This window comes from Opisthocomus hoazin, chromosome Z (assembly GCF_030867145.1).
Source record: "Opisthocomus hoazin isolate bOpiHoa1 chromosome Z, bOpiHoa1.hap1, whole genome shotgun sequence".
Classification (NCBI taxonomy): domain Eukaryota; kingdom Metazoa; phylum Chordata; class Aves; order Opisthocomiformes; family Opisthocomidae; genus Opisthocomus; species Opisthocomus hoazin.
In genome coordinates, this window is record NC_134454.1 from 68,276,254 (window position 1) to 68,294,364 (window position 18,111).

At 44.4% G+C, this 18,111-nt stretch overlaps 2 protein-coding genes across 4 annotated transcripts in view; one reads left to right on the top strand and one right to left on the bottom strand.

Moving 5' to 3' along the window:
• Positions 1-17,199, bottom strand: part of NDUFAF2 (NADH:ubiquinone oxidoreductase complex assembly factor 2) — a 69,127-nt gene extending 51,928 nt beyond the window's left edge. The window contains exon 1 of the mRNA XM_075411231.1: positions 17,039-17,199. Coding sequence (XP_075267346.1) covers positions 17,039-17,165 — 127 coding nt within the window. The 5' untranslated portion in view covers positions 17,166-17,199. The remainder of the gene's footprint in view (positions 1-17,038) is intronic.
• An 84-nt stretch (positions 17,200-17,283) lies between these two features.
• ERCC8 (ERCC excision repair 8, CSA ubiquitin ligase complex subunit) overlaps positions 17,284-18,111 on the top strand; it is a 29,683-nt gene continuing 28,855 nt past the window's right edge. Inside the window, exon 1 of one of the 3 annotated variants that reach the window (XM_075411216.1) lies at positions 17,284-17,404. In XM_075411216.1, coding sequence (XP_075267331.1) covers positions 17,328-17,404 — 77 coding nt within the window. In that variant the 5' untranslated portion in view covers positions 17,284-17,327. The other 2 variants (XM_075411218.1, XM_075411217.1) reach the window with 2 other exon arrangements.

The window sequence follows — 18,111 nt, forward strand, 5'->3', positions numbered from 1 at the left end:
GACCCCCATCGTAAACTAAAAATTTTTATAGGTATGCAACCATGAGCTAAAACTCAACACGGAGTCTTTTTTAGGTCATGAGACAGTACCTCACACTAAAAGTCCTGATTTCTTATGTATTTTAATAATTTACAAAGGCATTACTACAAGTTACTCTGATGACTAGTCTTCATACAAAAGGTTATTACACATAAGCTTAATAGATGCTTAGCGACATACAAACAGAGTCACAATTCATAAAGAACAGCCAGCCAGCGCACAGCTGTCACTCAGGAGAGTGTCACTTATTTCTCTTTTACAGTCCTATCCTATATTCCTGTTTCGGAGGACAGAGTCGGTGACACTTGGGAATACTGTGGCTGCTGCAAAAGTCTAAAAATTAATATGACCTCCAAAGAAATTAGGCCTTCGTACCTCCTTCCCCCTTGCAGAGGAAAGCCCTGGCTGGCACTGACAAGGAGCTCCTCAGAAGCATTACTTTACGATGGTACAGGATATGCACAGATCATACAGACCTTTGTTCCAGCTGACGGCATGTCATATATTAGTAGAGGTTATAGAATGTTTCTGTCAGTGGAAAGTCTGTTAAAATCCTCAATTTGGCAATCTTCTTTTCTGGTGACAGGGTTAAATGGCTTCTTCCAAGACTGGAAAAATGTCTAACATACCTGCCAAAAATCTGCAATCATAACAACAAATCACACTAAACTTTGTATTTCAGGAAATACTACCATTTTATTCCCTTTTAAGAGATCCATGTTTTGTTCTAACAATAATCAGAATGTCATAGGTAACCCTAGAAAAATATGGAAGGTTACAGAAGGTGGGATGTGTTCCCCTGCCAAGTCTCTTGGGTTCCCTTGCCCATATTCACCAACCTCGCAACCATTTCTAGCTCCCAGGTTCCACATTCCTCCTTCATACCAGGGTCATAGCTCATGGGACCACTTGCTCACTTTTTTCTACTACTTTGAGTCAAACTGGAGCAGCAAAAGGTCTCATGAGTGCCACTGCCAGCTTGAGGGAGAGACAGTAATGAAAGAACAAGATCTCTCCATTTCAGCAACAGCAAACTTGCGTGAATCAACTGAGTCAACCACACTTCACCTTCAGGTTCACAAGAGACCCTGGCTCCAGTTTTCTGGACTTTATCCCATACTATTATATACCTGGGTCAGACCCAAATGCAGGAGCTGCCTATTTTCCAGCTCTGGCTCAGAAACTGCTTACACATCATGTCTTTTCGATCCCAGATGACAGAAACTTCACAAAAACAGATGATTTCATAAACGACCTGTCATTTTCTCACTAAATTATTATTTCAAGAACAACCTAGGAAATTTTGGTGCATCACACTGAAGCAATGCCATGCTTTGCTTGTGGATATTGTATTCTTGGTTCGCAAATCAGGAATGGGCTAAGCAAACTTTTATTTGTTTTAAAATCAGGAAATATCCATACAACAGTATCAAGTATGTTTACATAGCAGAGACAAACATCTCCATGTCATCGTTAGAAATTTTTACAAAGATACAAAACTATTACACTGAGTTAAAAAAAAAAATTATCCCAGACAGATAAGAGAATAACCACAACTATTTCTAAAACTACGCATTTGTTTATAATACTTACACTAGATTTAATTCAGAATTTTGCTTCGTATTATAACAGGGCAAAATTTTACAAATATGAGCTAAGAAAAAGGAAATTCCAGTAATTTGCAAATCACCACTGGTTATTTACAGTTAGGCAAAAATAAACAGTACAGCCCTTGATTCTCTGGAATTATTATAATTACTGAACGGTGAACCTGGATTAGCAGTTCAACTAGAATTTCAAGTTAGAAGAGCCACTGAACGTAGCAGACCTGCCTTGTTCTTATCCCTCAGTGCTTCTTCTCCCTTACACAGCTTGTGCCATGAAGCACACCAGGTAACTACTCTTGCTGAAAAAAGGAAGTGCACTAGGTTAGACAGATAACAGACCCATCATAAGGCTGCACAAACACTTCTTATGAGAAAGAGGGAAAGGAAAGGCCAGCACTAGAAGGTAGACATGAGCAGTCAGATGAAGGAAAATGACTGCTCTGCCTTTTTTTGACAAAAATACTAGCTTCTACTAACTCTCAGCTCAGATATTTACTTTATGATGGAAATAAACCTGGACGTTAATTTTACTATAGCGAAGTAGTTTTGCACAAAATGGAACCATGAACAGTCTTCTTTTTTTGGCAATTTTAGAGTCCAGTGCTGTCAGCATATTGCTTAGATCAAGTATATGCAGCTTGTGTTTTTAAACCAGTTTCAACTCCAACATGTACCATATAAATTATTTTTAATAGACATTCACATACAGAACTCTCTCAGTAGGTATTTTGCAAGAATGGTCAAAAGAGGTGAAATTCTGGAAGACAACAGACATTCTGTCATTGACTTCAACAGAACCAGTTTATTCTCATTTCTTGAGGAAAAAAACTCAAAGTCTGTTTTTTAAAAGTCTGATGTAGTAAAAGAGCATAACAGACATGTCTGGCCATAATCAAGTCATCATTTGCAAACTAACATCTCTTGACAGACTAAAAATAGAAAAAGATATGTTACATGTGCTTATGATAGTCATATCACTAACCGAAAGAGTCATAGTCCCACAATTAGAGAGGGACAAACTTTTTTAAAGCTTCTAGAAGATCAGTTCATCTGAAATTTAAAATAATATTTAGTTGTTTCAATATTGTCATGGCTATACCAATCAGCATTCAACATCTCAATTTCTAGCTAGTGTATTAGAAAAAGTCACCACTTCTCCAGTAGAAGTAGGCAAGATTTGAGAGCTAAACAGACAACCGTAACATTTTTTTCACCCATAATTTTGACACAATCTTTGGACAGTGTCCGGGTAATAAGCAACTCTGAGTCTTCTCTTGCTTGGCCTGAACCCTTCACAGCTCTCATATAGCATGAATCGCTTTGTCACTAAATTTATTTTTTTTGCTCATTTCTTTCAACACAGAATGAACCAGAAAAGCTGCTAGATACAAACAACCTAAGCTAACACTGGACTCACTGTGCCCTGCCCCTGTACTTGTCTCAAAAAGTAGTAGCAAGGACCACCTTGAGTAAGAGCACAGGACCCCCAATGACAAAACACCTGATACAAGACAACCTAAAATGAAGTAGTGATCCAGAGACCAAGCAAACAGAACCATGGCATGACACGTTCACAAGGACTACAACAAATGTGGCCTATCTTCAACATCTATCCTTGAAGCTCTTACAAATCGCAAAGCCTTTTTAAATTACACGTTTTTCTCCACACACACTGCTACTGTAAGCTGTGCCTTCCAAATTTCTTGCTATTTATTAAAAAAAAAATTAAATGTTTTGTGATCAGTTTTGTCAAAGGAGCAAAACAAGTGTTGCTTTAGTACCTTGTTGCTGGATGCATCTGCTTGAGATAACCGTGTTCAATCCTACTGGAAGGCACAGATTTCTGACACTCTGTATGACTGGGAACTTTATTTCCGCCCCTGCTCAATTCCTAATCACCTAGCCTGCAGAAGTAGCCAGCAGGCTACAAAAGGAAGTCTTCTCTGAAAGCCAATTTATTGTACTGATGATGCTGAATTAAAAAGATGTTCAGTTCTTCTCTTCTGCTCCATACATTCAGAGAAACAATACCAACAATTCAGCTCACTGAAAAGTGCAGTAGTAAATTTCATTATCAACTTATGTGATTAACCTTTATACTCATCAAATATGAACTATGCTCCTGAATGAATTCCTCCCCTGCTTCAGGCAGAACCTCACCTTGGCTGCCAACAGCCTTTGGGGTGGTGCATCCTGATTCAGACAGCACAACATGATACATATTTCTGACCAAATGCGGGTGGGAGATACATTTAATTTTCTATTCAACAAAATATAAAGGAGCAACTGAGCTCAATTAATTTATATTCATTTTTTCACTACATAGTATCTTCCTGTTACAACCGTTAAATTTGAGCATTCTTGACCGTATTAATGAGTCACTGCTACACACCAAGCATAAAAGAGAAAAAATATGAATACTGTATACAGACAAGGCTTGAAAAAGGAGGGGGCAGGATTGTGAGTCTGGGAAACACTGGTAGTATTCTGCCATTCTAAGATGCCTTGTTAGTTCACCTTAATTTAAGATTCCCCAGCAGAAAAGAAACAATTACTCTACAGCACTGGAAGAAAAGCCTCAATTTACATACTGGAACTTTTTGTCTTCTTCTTAAAATGACACAAAGAAATGACTTACGGGAATATATAGTTATTATTAATGGTGTGGGAAGTCTAAGTTGCTTGGAAAACTATGGTGTTTGTAAACTCTGCATTACAGGAAGTTCTGCAGCAAGACTAAAACAAAACTCCAGCCAATGCAGACAACCTACTAGATGTATAAGCAACTATTTGCCAAACAGGCATTTTCTTCCAATATGATTCCAAACAACACCCCTGTACAGATACTGATAACTTGCAAGCAATGGACTCTTCTATAATGATGCTCCCCCATTCTCTCTAACAACAATAACATTTATGGCTGTGATGCCACTGTCCCGGACATTCATTTTCACTTTCTCACTGGATATCAGTGACTGGAAGTGACCCCCTTTGAAGGACATTAGTTCTGCCAGATTAAACTCTGCTGTGGCTAGTATCTTGAGGGTACTCCTTGGGCATTGCAGTGGTCATCCCGCTGCATTGTGCTATATATCTTCCTGTGGTGGGTTGACCCTGGCTGGATGCCAGATGCCCAGCAAAGTTGCTTTATCACTCCCCTCCTCAACTGGACAGGGGAGAGACAACAGAACGAAAGGCTCCTGGGTTAAGATAAGGACAGGGAGAGATCGGTCATCAGTTACCGTCATGGGCAAAACCTGACTTGGGAAAATTAGTTTATCGCCAATCAAATCAGAGTAGGGTAACGAGAAATAAAACCAAGTGGTAAAACACCTTCTCAATTCCCTCCCTTCTTCCTGGGCTCAACTTCACTCCTGATTTCCCCTACTTCCTCTCTCTGAGCAGCACAGGAGGACGGGGAATGGGGGCTGCAGTCAGTTCATTGCACACTGTCTCTGCTGCTCCTTCCTCCTCACACTCTGCCCCTGCTCCAGCGTGGGGTCCCTCCCACAGAAGACAGTTGTCCATGAACTGCTCCAGTGTGGGTCCCTTCCACGGGGTGCAGTCCTTCAGGGACAGACTGCTCCAGCGTGGGTCCCCAACAGGGTCACAAGTCCTGCCAACAAACCTCCTCCAGCATGGGCTCCTCTCTCCATGGGCCTCAGGTCCTACCAGGAGCCTGCTCCAGCATGGGCTCTCCACAGGATGACATCCTCCTTTGGGTTCCTCCACCTGCTCCAGCATGGGGTCCTCCATGGGCTGCAGGGTCACAGCCTGCTTCACAGGCTACAGGGGAATCTCTGCTCCAGCACCTGGAGCACCTCCTCCACCTCCTTCTTCACTGACCTTGGTGTCTGCAGAGTTGTTTCTGTCACATATTCTCACTCCTCTCTTCTGGCTTCTGTTTCACAGGGGTTTTTTTTCCCCTTCTTACATATGTTATCCCAGAGGCACTACCACCATCACTGATGGGCTCAGCCTTAGCCAGCAGTGGGTCCGTCTTGGAGCTGGCTGGCATTGTCTCTGCATCATATGGGGGAAGCTTCTGGCATCTTCTCACAGCCACCAACACCTTGCCACCCAAACCCAACACACTTTACATTCTACCTTTCTGGTTGCAGTTCTGTGGACAAACTTTTCCTCATCCCTGAGTTCAATATCCCCCTCTCACAGGTACAAACATCAACTAGTCCACATGCTTCATTAGTTCCAATGCTTGTAACAATTTCAATTCCTACAGCACTGACTACTGCCTGCAGAAGTCTGCCAGAATGCATCCTTTCTTCGGCCTCTTCTGATCAGAAGCAAATTTCATACTGATTGCAGTTCCCCTTGATGGTGCCTCCAGATCATCTAGACAGAGAAGGCCAGTCAAATTAGTACTTCACTTCAAGAAGGGTGAAATGATAACACCTTGTGTTTCACATGCACATGGCCACAAATAGTGGATACCTAGAAACTAAGATTTTACCTTCCTATTTCACCATTTCCATATCCTCAACCTGTCACGCTCATTTTTAAGTGCTCCTCCTTTCCATGCAACTCCCATACCCAGAGGCAGAGCACAAAACTGATTCTTCCCTCTCCTCAAAGCAAAGCAGTTATTATCTCTGTAAATCTGACCTTAAAACTACCAAGCCTCTTCTGGCACAAACTTTTTTTGGTATTTTAAAGATCTATAAAGAACATAAAAAACTTATTATACAAAGAAGAAGTCAAACCTAATTCCTCACCACCTTCTCCGTTCTTCAAGAGAAACTGAAAAGGTTACAGTGGCCCACAGGGTAGCATGCCAACCTTCCTCAGCTCCTTCTATTTAACCTCTTTTACCAGGGTTTCTCAGCTGCACTCTTTTGTTCAGCTCTTTACACTTCTATCTTATTTTTTAAAATAAAAATGTAACCCCTCCACTTTTATTTAAATGCTTTAATTTTCTTTCTAGTCTTATTTTACAGAAACAAATAATTTCTAAAAAGATATACTAAAGAAGGTACCAGTAAACGTGGACATTGAAAACTTTCATATGACAATCACGATTAACAAAGCACTTGGGCATTATTTATAATACTGCTAATCCAAATTCATATAATGAGCTGAAATTAATTATACAGACTTATTAGAAAATGTTTCCTGTAGCAGTCACAGGCACACTTCAAGTCTCTTTTATATAGTAATTCTGTTGTTTGGTTTTCCAGTATAAATCCTAAAGCTTCATAGGAGTAGGTGATTCGTTCTTACATATATTAATCACTGATTTTTTTCCCCTCCTTTTGAACCAGAAAAATAAATCGAATTCTCCTTGTATTTCAGGATAATGAAATTAAAAGTCATAGAACGTAGCCATAAAGCGGGTATGAAAATATGCTGACAATCCTGATAAATATAATGATCACGTTTGCAGCGCTCATAGTTCTGGTGATGATGTTCCAAGGACAAAATATGGGCAAGACTGCTGACAGTTTCAGCAGCTCTATTTCTGTGACAGCCACCAGGAATCCACAACAGTCTCACCTTCACTAACTTACAATGGAATGGTGTAGTGGTGAGTCACGTCACTTCTTAATATACATACAGGAAAACAGAGTGCAAGCAACTTCAGCATGACAGCATAGGTACCCTACAGTTATTTTAACTCTTAGTAAAGACATGTCTAATGAAATGTTCGTAACAACTACCAAAAAGGTTGCTATTCTGAACCCTGCAGGTAGCAGTTGTTTAAGTCAGCAGGATTAACAAAATCAAGTAAGATTTTTCCAGCTATTAACAACACGTATCTGTTCACCACTTTACTGTTCCTTTCTCTGTATACAGTAAAAAGAAAGCTATTAACACAAGGAAATTAAAAATACATATTTTTCACTATCTGATTTTTGGCCATCAAACAGACATCAAAAAACCCGCAAATTGTCACACCTCCACACACACCTCTACTGAAAGAATCAAAATAGGTTCTCAAACCAAAACCACAATACTTCACATATGTACAGCATATAAGACTTAAGACTGGCAGCCAAAATTCAATAAGATGAGCATCTCAGTTTACTATCAATACACACGCTGAAAATCAAACCTGGCCATTAGCAGACAACATGCAAGTTACTGCCTGTCCAGATGACTACTTATTGCTACTCCTGGTTTTCAAGTCAGCAAGATTAACATACCAGGCCTGTTGTCAGTTCACTTCTCGCAGCTGAAGGAAAAACATATCACTGCACCCAAATGCTGTTTTTCATATATTAATGCTTTTACGATCTGCAGTGAGCTCCTCTCAGTGTAATTGCTTTGCTGCATAATGCATCACCCAGACCGAAAAGCTGTTTTGTCATTCCAGAATTACTGTCCTAGAAGCTGGCCGTCTGCAATGCAAGCTTTATTTCTGTACAAACAGATATACACACAATTATTTTACAGCTAGGTTTCTCCGTTACGTAGCCTCACCCGAGAGCAATATTCAGCAAGCTGACAGTATGGACTGCACTGTTTCCGAAACAACGTTGCCACCAGCTGGACAAACCTGTCTGTACCTGCCAGCTATTACCGAATGCCAGTGTATGTATGTGGATAAAAACTCCACCTATGAAAAAAACCACTTTCTCAATACCCTTATTTACATATCTGAAATAATTCAGTCATAAAATTTGGTTTCATGCTCCTTAATCAAAATTCAAATTCTGTGTTGCCTTAGTATCTTAAACATGTAGCACTAAAATCAGTTTATTAGCTTTCCACCAACAGTTGAAAAACTAGCTTGCAAAACTTTTTTTTTTTTTTTTATGTTCACCAATATTCCTTAGAATTCTCTGCAACGCTACCCAGCTGTCTATTCCCATCATCTATCCCATCCAGTTTCAGGACTGGCAACTGAAGAGTCATCTCACAGTTAACGAGTTATGCTGGATGACCTCTCATGACAACCACAGTGCAGTCGTACTATTTAATCACTGCAATCACTTTAAGGTAATCTTGTAAAAAATAGCACTTGCAGAATGTTATTAAGTACAGAGTCATCCTTTCTTCCAAATGAGTCTGCCTCACCATAGTGCTGAAGCACTTTGGAGACGACAGTTTCTTCCCACTTGAAAATAGAAGTCTCTGATAAACATCACACAATGTATCTTCAGTCCCACCCTGGCTGAAGGTTTGTATTTTCAGAAAAGTAACTAATTCTGAATTCTTTTATATTCCTGTGGGCAGAGCGGTTCCTTTTTCAGGGTCTTTCCCTCTGTCTTGACACTTAAATTCTTAAATCCTTCTCTATTTCTAGCAATTACTTTCTTCACTGAATCTACTAACTTCTTATTCTTACAATCTATTCTGACAATCCAGGGACTTTCAATGTTTCAGTGTTCACTTTGTCAAGAGAATTAATGCAACCAAACAGCTCAGTTTTACATTTTCCTTCCCTTCCCCTCCAAACTGCCACTCCTTTCTACATTCACCCAGCAGAACTAAAATACCTTTGCAAGCTCGTATCTTTTTGCCATTACTCATGAGACCTCTTTAAAATTCGACAAAATACCTTTTAAAATCAGCATCTTTGCATGTTGCTGACAGCTGATACCATCGTTTAAACCTCTGCAATGATTCCCTACACCACAACGAAAAACACTCCAGTTGCTAGCCCTTCTTCTAACAACCTAATTATTCACAGACAAAATCAGGAATGCAAAACAACTTTCCTGTGACTACAAACAGGTAATGGTGGTCTCAGTTTCACCTGCACGTCTCAGATTTTAGGATATACATGAGACTATGTCTACAGTAGTGATGTGATTCAAAGCAAGCGTAGTTTTGTAGTGAATCCTGTGCTGCCTCTGTTTACCACTTGTTGATTCAGATCTCAAAGAAGTTTCTGTGTGCACAACTTGCCTTTTTTAAAGAATAAATCCTCACTTTTAAAACATTTAAGAAATAAACATGATATTAGGTGTCAAGGCAATGTGAAGGCCGTATGTGGCTATTAAATGCTCAGTGAGTCTTGCTGATGACTCCTTGGCTCTCCAGCTGACGAATCAACTCACGAATTGGGGCGAAGGAGTCTCGGTTTGTGCGATATTGCTGCCGGTGCACCATCCTGGCAGCAGTTGGCACCTGCTATTCTTTAACCCACAGCAATCCCACAATGAAGGGATCTTCCAAGAGGCCAAGCAGGGTACATAGTTGTTCGATCTTCTCTGTGTTCACAGTGGCTACACCAAAAGCCCATCAGTACCCCTTCGGGTCCCTGAAGTACCCTCTCCTGAGGCAAGTGATGCCAAGGATACAAGGGGCTTCTGGGTGGTCACAATGGGGTGCTTCTCCCACTTGTCCCCCGTCAAGCTCACCAGAGCCTCCAGTACAGGCAATTCCCAGCATCCCCCTGTCACTCCAGAGATCCGGATGGGTTCTGTGCCCCTACACCCTGCTGGCACCCGTGTACACTGTGCACCTGTGCCTACCAAAGCCTTATACTGTGAGGGTCTGATGAGCCAGACCATCAAATCCACACAGTCCAGTGTACCCGGTCACCCCTTTCCTCCTCCCGGCCGAAGGCTGGGACCCTCTATTCTTGTTCCTGGTCAGAGTATTCACTGTCTGACTCTTGCAGTGCCAGACCAGAAGTCCCCTCATCAAGATCAAGGGAGGTGATCTCAGATCTTCTGTGTCTGGGAGATTGCTGATCGACTTCTTGTGTCTCAACAGCAACTATGCTGACAGCCTTCTTGGGTTGCCCCTTCTTAACAACCGCCTCCCCTCTCAGTTCACGTACATGGGCTTCCAGCTTAAAGGTGTGTTCACCATCCCACTTCCTCGTGTCCTCCCCCTGGTCATGCAGGAAGAACCAGAGCGTGCAACATGACATGTGCTTGGGGCTCCCTTTGCCTCTGATCAGCACAGGAGAGGACCGATTTCTTAGGACAAGTGTGACACCCAAGATGCTGTCCCATAGGGATGAGGAGGTACAGAGATTTTCCTCAAAGCCAAGAAGACACTCTTGCCACAGCTGATGCATCCATATCCAGGCAATACATTGCTGCCAAGCTGTTACAGTATGACGCTGGGGCACCTTGAATCACCTGCCTCCACATGACCCATGTGCACAGGACATCCTCTGGCTCTTTGGAGACCTCATCATCATCAAGATCATTGTAGATAACTTCCAGCACCACTAATTCTCTCAGCTACTGGATGCCTTCATCTGTGGTAGTCAACCTTCCTGGGGAATTCAGAACATCTTCCTTGAATGGGTACCTGTCCGTCTCCTGGAGAGAGTCCAGCGGAGGGCTACAAGGATGATGAGGGGACTGGAACATCTCTGCTACGAGGAAAGGCTGAGGGAGCTGGGCTTGTTCAGCCTGAAAAAGAGAAGGCTGCGAGGGGACCTACTAAATGCTTATAAATATCTGAAGGGTAGGTGTCAGGAGGATGGGGCCAAGCTCTTTTCAGTAGCGCCCAGCGACAGGACAAGGGGCAATGGGCACAAACTGAAGCACAGGAAGTTCCCTCTGAACATGAGGAAGAACAACTTCCCTCTGAGGGTGACGGAGCCCTGGAACAGGCTGCCCAGGGAGGTTGTGGAGTCTCCTTCTCTGGAGATATTCAAGACCCGCCTGGACAAGGTCCTCTGCAGCCTGCTGTAGGTGACCCTGCTTCGGCAGGAGGGTTGGACTGGGTGACCCACAGAGGTCCCTTCCAACCCCTACCATTCTGTGATTCTGTGATTCCAGAGACAGCAAATTGCAGCTTCTTTGCCAAGTCCTCTCTGAATTTCGTGTTTTCTAGCAAGGGATCTCAGCTGTTGGGCTTCTTTACCTTCCAGCTGTTGATTGTCGATACTGTTATCCCAGTATCAGAACAGCCAGGCAGCAATCTGCTCACCTGGCTGGCAGCTGTAATCTTTTCACATGTGTCAAAGTTCTGATAAGGTCACAGACCAGATAGTTTCTGCTTCCTGTTTGAGCTCTCTCAATTCTTCCTCCAATTCCCTTCTCAAAAGGCCAGCTTCTTGATTAAATTTTTCCCTTTCTCCCTCCTCTCTTACTAATCAACGATGAGGACCCGTTGTTCTCCCACTGTTTCCTTTTCACTACTGGGTCAAACTGGGTCAATTGTTATAGTTGTTGTTGTCTGGGTCCCTACCTCAACCATATTGTCCTCAGGTGCAGTTTGGGTCCCTGCCTCAGCCACAGTCCTCAGAGTACTGAACTGTGGCTTGACAGGCATAGGCCAGGCCCCAGTACAACACTGGAAGCTGCTGGTTCTCATTAGGGTGAGCAAGTCACCCTTCTATCATGTGGCATGTCAGTTTGACAGGGTTGTTTGCCTGTTCAGCTGTAAAATTCCAGGCTATGGGAGGTGATAACCATCCCAGGAACCTGCCCAAATCCTTCCACACACCCTACCACCCAGGGGCTGGCCACTCCAGGGCACATTTCAGTATCACCTCACCCAAAAGCTGTTTTCTCTTACACCAGGATGGGACCATTTTCCACAAAACTCATAATATGCCAGAAGTATTAATTAGTAGTATTAAACCGCTCACGTAAAGGTGAGCAAGGACCTCAGGAGCCTGCATAATAAAACCATCCACACAAATCCCGGATAGGGAGAGGGAGATATATTCCCTCAGCCTCTCCACAGGATAGCTCCCGCAGTACAGCAAGGATGTCAATGCCAGGGCAAAGCACAAAGCCATTATTTGTATTAACATGTTCCCAAGCCCAGCAAAACAAAGAGATAAGCAGTGCAGCCAACCAGTGCCGTGACCCACCCAGGAGCTTGCCACTTAATAACTACTATAGCTATAGCATGCCTAATACAAAATTGCCGTCGTCTCATGCTCCACATTGGGTGCCAAAAGGGACTGTCGTGGTTTAGCCACAGTTGGCAATAAAGAACCATGCGGTCATTCTCTCACTCCTCCCCCATCCCTGGTGGGATGGGGGGCAGAATCAGTAGGAAAAAGCAAAACTCGTCGGTTGAGATAAAAACAGTTTAACGGAATGGCAAGGGAGAAGAAAATAACAATAATACTGATAAAAAGAATATACAGCACACAATGTTCTCACCATCCGATGCTCAGCTTGCTCTCAAGTAGCAAAATCACCATGTTACAGTCAGCTCCCCACTTAAACACCAAGCATGGCGTCACATAGTATCAAATATCCCATTTGACTGTCTGGTTTGGGTCAGCCCAACCAGCTTCCTGTGAAAATTAACCCTATCCCAGCCGAGCCCCGGACAAATCATTTCCCCAGCAAGTGGACTGGCAGCAATAGAATGAACTGACTTATCCTCAGCCACAAGATAATACAAACCTGAAGGAGGACTGGCATACTTTCCTGCTCTGGAACAAACCTGGCATCATTGCTCTGCTGACACCACAAGGATCGCCATCCACAGAAGTAAAAGCACAAGTTACAGTGGAAACGAGTCACCAGGGGGTGGAGAAATCGAGCGGATATAGACTCTCTCCCACCCAAGTAACCCAAAGTCACAAGGGACTGCCACAAGAGGCTGGCCAGGTTCATGGAATACTATTTCTTAAAAGAATAATAACACTCATGAAGAAGTCTGTTTTGCAAGCTGGTAACAGTCTGTAAGGTGGAAACGGAGGGAGAAAATTGGTATCTAGTTTAACAGAAATAAAATTTGTAACTACTAATACAATACACGCTGTACTACAGAAAATGCATTCGGTTATGTAGATGCATGTTCTCAAAACCCTTTAACCACTGAATTGTACTCTCTTTGTTTAGAAATAAGCAAGGCCTGATCTCATCTGATACCCTAGTCAAATAGTACAACAGTTGACCTGCCATAAGATACTCACAGCTACTCACAGTTTTCTCCTGCACAGTTTGGCCTGTGAATTTAGTATATTCTTGTTCTTCACCCATATCACTAATAAAAACTTTGAGTAGTTCTGGACATCAACAGACAGCTGGTAGATCCCTCTAAATACTCCCCTCCAGCTGACAGGTAACATTTCTGACTACTCCAAGAACAGTTTCCAACCTGCTATGCACCGACATAGCAAATTCATAATCCACAGTCTTAAATTTTGCACACAGAAAGATCTAAAAAACATCAAAATATTGTCGACTGAGAAAACAAATTTGATAAGCATCTGTCTTGTCAAACCAATAACTTCACATCAGTTTTCACTCACTATCTTGTAATATACTTATGAGTTACTATTTGTTCCTCTATTTTTCTAGAACCCGGGCCAGTTAACCTGATTCATGGAGGGTTTTTTTCTTTTGAGGTCCCTAAAACCTCATGATTTAGCCAGGTTATTTTATTGCTATATTTCTTAGCCTTCATCCCCATTAGGGTAATTTGTATTTGTGCTTTTAACAGTTCGAGGAGGTACAAGTATGAACTGTCCTACACACCTTTTCACTTCTTCTGTTTAGACACTCACAGGCTCTCTCTTGTTTCCTGAATTTACTGGAGACTGTTTTCCTGAACTAAGCTGTTCTCATTCTACCTATTTGCCTCCTTCTTTAATGACTGTTACACCCCACATCTCCTGGTCAAGTCTGTCTGACTGTAACAGTGAGTTCCATCAATCAATATAACACAGCACAAATCAACAGAACAAAAAGGAAAGTCTGAACTCTTTCATGAAAAAGTTTCACCATCAATTTCTTTTTCCTGTGGGGAAGTCTTGCTTACTTCATTCAGAGCTCTTTCATTCTGCTATGCTGAGGGGCTCAGGTTTATTTAGATCATCTAAAGCAACAGCTAGCACACAGTGTCACATATACGTCAGTAAACTAAACAGAAAACAGAATTTTCAAAAGTAGTATTTTCACACAGAATTCTGGTAGCAGTATTTTTCATATGCACTCTTCTGTTCTCTAGTCACCTAAAAAGACAGTAAGGGAGAATTAACTGACTGTGAATGACCACATTTATGGAAGCTGTGGTAATATGCTTTAGTATCTCAAATTTCAGTTCGTAAAGCAAACTTATAATTACCCACCCCTTACTTTCATTCCACAGACTGAAGAGAAGCATGGGAAGAGTGAATAAAACATCAGTCCTCTGTCAGATATTTTTTTCTTATTCTGCCCTTTCATATCTTTTTAAAATACATGATTTTTTCCAGATAATATGCATTTGACTGGGCCATATCGGAGGAAATAAAAAGCTTAATAGCAAACCACTAGAAAGAGAGGAAAACTGAGATGAATATGGTTAGGAAGTAGAAGAGACTCTGTAAAAGTTCTAGCTCTTGATTCTATTTCAAGATATCTTATACAACTTCTTGCTATCTTACAGTTCAACCTCTTCATTCTCACTCCTGTGCCAGTTCTAGCTTACAATTTACTCTTCATTGAGTAATTTCAAGCCATTTTTCTATTACAGTTTTCTGTAGGAAAGTCAAATAAATGATAGTGAAAAGTTAGCAGTAGTGAGAAAGAAAATAAGAGGGAAGAGATCTCTCCCTTTTGGTGGCAGTAAAACACTGCATCAGCACAAGCCGGTGGTGCAGAACTTTCAACAGATCAAGACCAAGAAAGTAAGACAAGTGGCAGAAAGAGAGGAAAATCTAATAACAGAGGAGTACTGATAATTCATTAGACCCGCATTGTGTCATCTGTATCACTAAACCATAATTCATGTGTAAGAGCCTTAAGATTTATAAAAGTGCTGTTCTCACTACCATCAACCAGAGTTGCAACTGCAGAGCATTTGAAAGCCATCCCTCCCTGCTCAAAGCAAAATCAGCACAACTTCACATCTGAAGTATTACACTCAGTATTCCCACAGTTCATCTGAAGAAAACCTGGGAAACATAAAGGCTACAACAATGTGTTCTTAGATACAACTATTTCAGTTTCAGTTCAACACACACTGAGTACCTGCTGAATGTAACAGCTATATCCCAACCTTCCCTGCCCTATTACTGACACTACAGCTACTGTGTAATTATGTTCCAAATACAGAGATCAGTCTTAAAAGTTTCAGCAGAGGGCTTTCACTGTGAAAGGCATGCCAGCATAAATTCATAGCAGCCTTCCCATACCTGAAGAGGGCCTGCAGGAAAGCTGGAGAGGGACTTTTTACAAGCGCATGTAGTGATAGGACAAGGGGTAATGGCTCTAAACTAGAAGAGGGTAGATTTAGATTAGATATAAGGGAGAAATTCTTTACTGTGGGGTTGGTGAGGCACTGGCACAGGCTGCCCAGAGAAGCTGTGGATGCCCCCTCCCCAGCAGCATTCAAGGCCAGGTTGGATGGGGCTTTGAGCACCCTGGTCTGGTGGAAGGTGTCCCTGCCCATGGCAGGGAGGCTAGAATGAGATGATCTTTAAGCTCCCTTCCAACCCAAACCACTCTATGATTCTATGAAAAAGATTGCCAGTATTGGTATTGGTGATAAAACAAGTCATTTTTACTGGCAAATAAGGACTGACACTGCAATAATCACATACAAGAAATTCGACTGTAGTTTTTACTGCTTCCTGTACGCTAGAAGACACAGCCTTTTGTACGTCCCTCACAGTCACCACGAATCCCAACAGTGAGAAGACCAAAAGCTGAGAGCAGGACACAGAAAGCCTAGAAGTGTTACACTGTCATATTAACCCAGAGGAAAAACATGCCGCTGACCAAAGGGTGTCCACATCACCTTCCCAGACACTTGTTCGAGCAGACCGGCCTTAAATCCCTGCTAGTTGTTCATGAAGTGGTGCAGCAAAACAGGTCAAAAGGAACTGCTCTGAAGACAAAGTAACTCCAGAAGGCAGCGGATGTTTCTGAAGGGAAGGTGTGGACCCCTTCCCTCCTTTCCTTTTAGGAAGGGTACTGACTTAAGTGACCGTACAGCCTCAGGCTTTCTGTTTCTCCTCCTACTTTGAAGAACAGGAACTATAAAGTCTCCACAGCCTGGGGGTGCTCCGGCTGACGCGGTCATACAAAACACAGGGAGCACAGCAAGCAGATACAGACGCGTGTGCGGGGGGAGGAGAAAGGACGGTGAAACATTACAGCGTGTGCACTTGGGCACCTTCAGGGAAGCTGCCTTCAGCAAACCACACGCAGCTCCGCGCCGCAAGCACGACATCTGCGGAGAATGACGCGAGGACAGCCTATAACAGCACCCGGGCTATTTCTCCTCAGGAGCGCAGCGCGCACACGGGCAGGAACTCATCTAAAAACACACTCGGGAGTGCTCCGAAGCGCCAGGACGAGCCGGTTTCCTCGCTGCGGACCACCACGGGGCGAGGCCTGCGCTCCCGCGCCGTTTGGCGGCTGGCTTCGGGTCGCTCCCCGCACGGCGAGAGGCGGAACGCGTTCTCCGAGCCGGGCGGGGCGGGCCCACCCTCGGTGCATCCCTCCCGTCCCTCCGCTGCCGCTCGCCCCGGGGCGCACCCCCGGGCCCCGCCCCCCCGCGCCTACCTGCGCGGCTCTGGTGCCGGGGCACCCGGTAGTACTTGTTGCCGAACTGGTCGGTGCCCACCAGCTCCTTCCCGGGACCGAACAGCCGCGCGCGCAGGGCGCGCAGCGCCTGCCGAGCCCGGCTCATCCCGCCTCGCGCCACAGACGCCGCCGCCCGGCCCCGCCCATCGGCGGCTGGCATGCCAGCAAAGCCTCTCGCCACTGGTGGAGGCCCGCCTTCCGCGAGCCAATCCCGGGCACGCCTGGCCCAAGATGGCGGCGCGGCGCAGGGTTGCTTCGCCGTCCCGCCATGTTGGGGTTCATTTCGGCTCGTCAGGCCGGGATCGAGGATCCAGTGCGGCTGCGCCGGGCCGAGTCCACCCGGAGGTAGCGGGGAGCGGTGGGGAGCCGGGACCGGGGCGGGGCTGCGCTGCGCTGCGCGGGGAAGCCCCGGAGTGGCCGCCTCGGGCCCCGCCCTGCCGCGGAGCCCTCACCTGGCCCCGGCTGGGCCGGCCTGAGGTAGGGCCCGGGGTCGCTCTCGCTGCCGCTCCCAGGGCCGAGCTCTGCCCTGCCGCCGCCCCGCTGTGTGCTGCGGGGGCGCCGGGAGCCCCCGGGCCGGCCTGGGCGCGCCGGCCGAGGCTGCCGCCTGTCTGCCGCCCCTGTCGCCCAGTCCGCCGTGGGGTGGTTTTTTGTGGGTTAGCAGCCCCGGGGCGGGCCGAATGGCGGTGTGTCGGTAGGCTGAGTAGGCGCAGGGCAATGAACCGTGCTTGGGTACCGCTGCCCTCCCCACCTTAGCGGTTTCGCTGTTTTTCTCCATTTGCGTGCGGCTGTGCGCTGTGCTCTGCTGTGTGAAGAAACAAGATCTGCGTGGCGCTTGTGTGCCCGCGTCGGTTCGCCCTCCCTCTTTCCGAGCTTGGCCGGTTGGCGGGTTGCAGAAGAACCAGATGTGGGGGTTTTGTTAACTTCCCAGCAGCTTCTGTGGGAAGTGGTGGCTGCGTAGAGAGGCCTATTAATATTCCTGCTAAAGGTTGTAATTTGATAATATTCATTGTCAAAGGATCAGTTTTGCAGATGTAGTTCGAGATAAAGCCAAT